The 5,412-nt window shown below is 41.1% G+C and overlaps 1 protein-coding gene across 1 annotated transcript; it reads right to left on the bottom strand.

Annotated features, from left to right (window-relative positions):
- Positions 1-264: 264 nt before the first annotated feature.
- On the bottom strand, positions 265-5,412 carry LOC147797540 (prolargin-like). The gene is made up of 6 exons (XM_087143616.1): positions 5,264-5,412; positions 4,737-4,808; positions 4,137-4,196; positions 3,391-3,459; positions 1,020-1,091; positions 265-380 (listed from the first exon to the last, which is right to left on the bottom strand). Exons 1-6 carry the CDS (start codon positions 5,383-5,385, stop codon positions 305-307), a joined length of 471 nt encoding a protein of 156 aa, XP_086999742.1. The 5' UTR covers positions 5,386-5,412; the 3' UTR covers positions 265-304.

The following is a 5,412-nucleotide window of genomic DNA, read 5'->3' as shown; positions in this document are numbered from 1 at the left end:
AAATCTGGAATTCCAGATTTTTAGGGGATTCCCCCGATTTTTTAAGTCGATGTACTACCCAGGGGTTTTTGCTGAAAGCAGTGAAAAAGGGGGTGTGGGCCAGAACTCTCCATTTCCCCCTACTAGAACAGCGCATTGCACGCGGCGGGGTTTGGTATGAATCGTGCAATACAGTTATCTATCACGCTGTTTGTTGCCCAAGGATTGACAAATCAGAATTGAGAATTCAAGTATGGTTGAAGATAAGTAACCTTTATAGACACAGATTCTTATGTCACATACAAAATTTTCAGTGAGTGCTGACTTACAAATTATAAATATTTCTTGGTCCTTCTAACGCCTCAGGCTGCATTTCCGATATCTTATTATGCCCCAAGTCTCTGTCAATTGTAAAAGGAGAAAGGGAACAAAAGAAATACGCTGAATTTATCAGGGGTAAGCTCATCCTGAGATAATTTATCGAGAGTTGAAAACACTTTAATTACAAGTGCAAAATTGCCCAATCCCCAATAAACAGAGAAGGGGGGGGGTGATTATAGCCAAAATTCATGCGCGTCCTCGGGTCTAGGACGCTCATAGCGACTCTGTATAAGGCTTATGGAGGCTCTTTAGTGTATGGAAACATACCATCGATTATGATACTCTGCCAGGTGGACGATATACATGAACAGTTAAGAGCACCTGACAATCGTACTGCTGATAAGCTCAAGTATTCAAATTTTATCAGTTGAGGAATTTCAACCAGCAGTGATTGAAATAATGACTGAGATAATATCGTGGTTGGTAAACCTTAGACTTAATGACAAGTTGGGGTGTGTTTGCTTTCCGTGAATTAAGGCCGAAATTAGCACGGCCCCATAAGTAAAATGACTGGCTTAGTTTCGACTGATGTAACTTGATGGACCTATAAACTGCAGGGCACAGCTCAATGTTGCGCTGCCTTTGAACACCACCGTGTTGCAAAGTTCAAGACCACACCATAACACGACATCTTGGATTAACTTTTTGTGCATACTTACAGATGAATCAGGTCAGTGCTCTTTTTGAAGGTGCCTGTCTCTAGGACTTCCAGGTTGTTCTCCCTGAAATTACTGTGAATGAAATTTGCGTAATATCGTTGAGATATTCTGCATTGGAAGAGGAATTTTGGACAGAAACGTAAAAGCCTACAGTGGTGCATTTCCGCGGAGGTACGGTGTAAGGTTTCAATTGCCGGGACTGCTCCAGTCAGTGTCCAATCTTGTATATGTTCATTCCCAATTCGAACGACACCAGCCAGAGCCGCATTATCCAATAGGCATAGGAGGTACTCACCAAACCGAGGCGATATTTCTCCAACGAAGATCGAATTATAAACTGGCTACACTGTTTGACTTGTTAAATTTCACCAACAGTTGTGTACCCCACGTATATTTGAATCACTTACCAGTGGGGTAACTACGGGGGCAGGTTCCCCCTGCGAATGCCCGTGCCCACTGGGTGCCCCCCTTAAAACCCATGAACAACCTCTGCTGCAGCTCACTGTCTTTTGATGCCCCCGTGAAAAAGTGTTTGTACCTTGGGGCCCCCTCGGAAATAGTAGCCCTAGTTATGCAAGTGCTGGTCACTTCGTTTGTGCGCATGCACACTGAATCACACTAAAAGCCAAACGCCAGAAAAATGGCTGTTGACTCAGGCAGGTTGACCCTAAAAGTAAAGGATCAACATCGATTACGCTTACTGTTTCCGCCTCATTTCCACACAGAATTTAAACACTCAAAGTCCCTGGGTTTCCAGGGGAGCGGAGAGATCGTTAAACATCGTGGAAAGGGTATAAATACATTATTTTATGGGTAAATTGGGCAAATGGTTTTGTTACCTTCGGGCGGTAAATAATGGCGGACTTATAGCAGTGTGCTCAGACAAGTCTGGTTTGTATATACATGTATATATAAATATATGTGTATCGACGTTCATGGTACCGAGACCAAAACTATGAGAAGGATCTACGGTGGAGTAATTATGTGGGGTTATGTAGTTTAGATCATTTAATTGGAGGAAGTTACTGGTTGCGCATAAGTGTACATTACTTGCATGTACATGTACAGGCACGGGGCAAATTGTGACATGTAAATTAATGAGACGGGCACATGTACTTGAGGATTAAGTGACATGTAAATCCCTTGCTTATTGGAGTTGATTATTGCTTTAATTTTGAAATTGTTGGAATGAATGGACTTCAATTATATTAGATTCTATCTCGAAGGTACAAAGTAATTAGAGAGTAATCTTCCCAGTACTTGAGGGATATTGATTTATCATCTTTATTCCAATGTACATGTAGTTTTAGGATTGGATAATGACAATAGGGTCAACTCTTTGTTATTTCCATCAGGAGGAAGTCCACAGTGTGAATTTAATTTTCTTGGCCATTAATCAATTTGGAAGGATGAGTAGATAAACTGTTTTTCCAGACATTTCCAATTTCATCATTTTAGGGTCAAACTGTGCCATTTCAATACATTCAGATTATACATGTATAACTCCTGCCATTCACCTAGAAGGTACAATTAAGTTAAGTTGTGTTTCTTTTTCTTTAAATTCCTGTTTGCCGTCGCCGCTGTTGGCCTGTCTACTGCTGAAATGTAAATAGCAATAACACCAGCAGAGATCCGAGCCCAGGGTGTTCTGGGGTGCCTGTTCATGCGCACCCCCCACCATATAGCGCCCCTCCCACACAATGAAAAACGAAGAAGAAAAGGTTTGTTTCTTAGAATAAATAACATTTTGTTCAAAAGAGGTATTAGTCTTTCATGTTGCATCATGGTTATTCGAAGGTAAAACTGACAAAATTGTGAAAATTAGATAATTTAGGTGAAACACGTAGCTTTTATATAATTATGGCTTGTCTTAAAATTTAAACACACTACACCTTCATTTTTTTTTTCAGGGGGCCTTTCTTACACAGAACCTTAGATATCTGCACCATTTGAAAGATTCAGGATAATTTATTCACACACGAAGTCCTAAAGAGGTAATAGCAGTGCAAATCCCGTACAAGTGTCATGACCGATATGCTTCGTCTGCTCTGAATAATTTTTCAGACTGACAACCATAATGTCACTATTGCGCAGGCGCGAATACACAACTAAATCATGGTGCACGCACAGTCTATGGGGACAAAACATACGTGACCCAAAGACGACTTAGCTGATGACGTGCTATTGCAAAAATTGGGGGATGGATTTTGCGAAACACGTTGGCTCCAAAATAGCGCCTTGAAACAGCCAGAAATATGCATGTCTCGATATCTTAAGCGTGTTTCTCCGAATTTCCGCTTGCTTAAAAGCTTCAAACTACAGCTTCCTTATTGACTTTGATAAATCGGTTTTAGCCGAACACCGCACTTACACTGATTGGAGGTGGATTCCATTTTTCACGATGGGCTTAATGTCTTGTAGTCGATTCCCTTCCGCATGACTGTAAAACACGAAAACGTTTAGATTGCTTCTTAATTAGACTCCTTAATTAATGCTCACACTTAAAAGCACACCATTCTCCCTCATCCCATCAACCAAAACTGTTATTCTTAGTGCTCTGTATAAAGACTTTTACAATTGTGATTTTTCCTGTGCGCAGGAGTAAAAAATGATTATCAACACGATTCAATGTGATTTTCTGAAGAAAAAATGAACAAAGCCAGAAAAGCTGAGAGAAAATGATCAAAATTACACCCATGTACATTTTCAGTGGGCCCTGCCGCTAAGGCCATTTGTGCGCATGCTTGCATAATCATGAATTTTTAGTGAAAGGTCTACTGAGATATATCCTCAGATCTCCGTTTTCAGTGAGAACAACGCAGATCTCTATGCGGATAAAACCGCTTTTACAGGCAACAACAAAATAGTGGGTTACTCCATTTTGTCAAGCAGGGAAAACGGTTGACTGGAGGGACCGTGACCTAACTTTGGCTCATATTAAATTGGCATGTGTTTCAAACAGATGAACGTATAAACCTTTCGATGAAATGTTATTACTTTCCAAAACCAAAACCAAACCCCAAACCAAAACCAAAGCCCAACCCCAACCCAACCCAACCCAACCCAACCCAACCCAAACCCAAACCCAAACTTATAACCATATTACATTTTACTTACAGAAGTCTCACGGACTCCGGCAATCCAAAGGGTTTCTCGATCAAGTTGTTGGTTAAGTTTCTAAGTGGGAAAATAAAGCGAAACGACGGATCCCTTGTCACTGCAACCAACTGTGCTATTGGGAATGAGGGACAGTGTGAATGTGGAACTATAACCTTTTCAGAGCGGGAAAAGGACACATTTAACAAAAGGGGACGTGAAACGTAAAAGATTGGGCACTTTTTTGAAACAGCAAACCAAAATCAAACAAATTATAAATTCCTTTCAACATCTTATAGTAAGGAAATACGCGATCAAAGAGTCTGGTGCTGGTTGAATACAGGCGATTCACAATAGTGCCCCTCCAAGAGTATGCAATGCGTTGGCCAATCACAACACGCGAAATCTGTCGACCCTTTCCACACGCGCATTGGGTCGACAGATTTCGCACGTCGTGATTGACCAACGCGTTAAAACCTCCTGGATGCGCACGATTGTGAATCGCTCGTATTGAAATTATGATTTCGGTTTTCATCCGTTGTACATTACTCAGATGGCCTCCCGCATTAGTTCCCTTATAACAATAAGTACTAGGCCCACAAAATCAAATTCGAAACTTACATTTTGATCAGGGACTTGAATTCCAGCAAACTATCATAAGGTATCTCATGCAAGAAATTGTCTCCCAGTTCGCTGTTTAAAGAGAAGTAAGAACTTTAATGCGAAGTAAAAAAAAAAGTTAGGAATCTGAGTGTCCGAACACCTGTTTGTGACTTGCCAACTACGAGCACACAAGTCTTTGAACACCGATGCCTACAATTCGTGATGTACTTCCTCTTTGAATCTCGTGATTTCAGACTTGGTTCACCAAACATTAATTTATGTACAGACCTCTTTTTTTCACTCTTTGTGCATTCAGATAAATTTTCTTTTCTTCAAAACGCACCTTTTCTTGCCATATTTGGTATTTAAGAAGGAGGTATACTTTCATTTTGCAATCAGTTGTGCATGTACTATTATTTTTGCCACTTTGATAATTGAGCGATATATTTTTGACATTTTATTCCTCTTGCTTTTAACGCCAACCTTTTCTTTGCCGATCCCTGGTAGGCCTATTAACTGCCACTGTCAAGTGAAAAGATACTTACAGCGACACAGTGTCATTGGGGATGCCCGAGGGTAGTTCTCTGAGGCCTTTGCCCGTACATATGACGGCGTGCAGATGCTCGATACACTCGCACACACCACAGGCGTCCCCCGTTGAGTTCATCGCGACCACCGAGGCCGCGAAGGTGAA

Source organism: Acanthaster planci, linkage group LG11 (assembly GCF_054643075.1).
Source record: "Acanthaster planci isolate LZ-2023a linkage group LG11, COTS_SCS, whole genome shotgun sequence".
NCBI classification, from domain to species: Eukaryota; Metazoa; Echinodermata; class Asteroidea; order Valvatida; family Acanthasteridae; genus Acanthaster; species Acanthaster planci.
The sequence above is the reverse complement of the archived record's forward strand: the minus strand, read 5'-3'. Positions and strand labels throughout refer to the sequence as shown.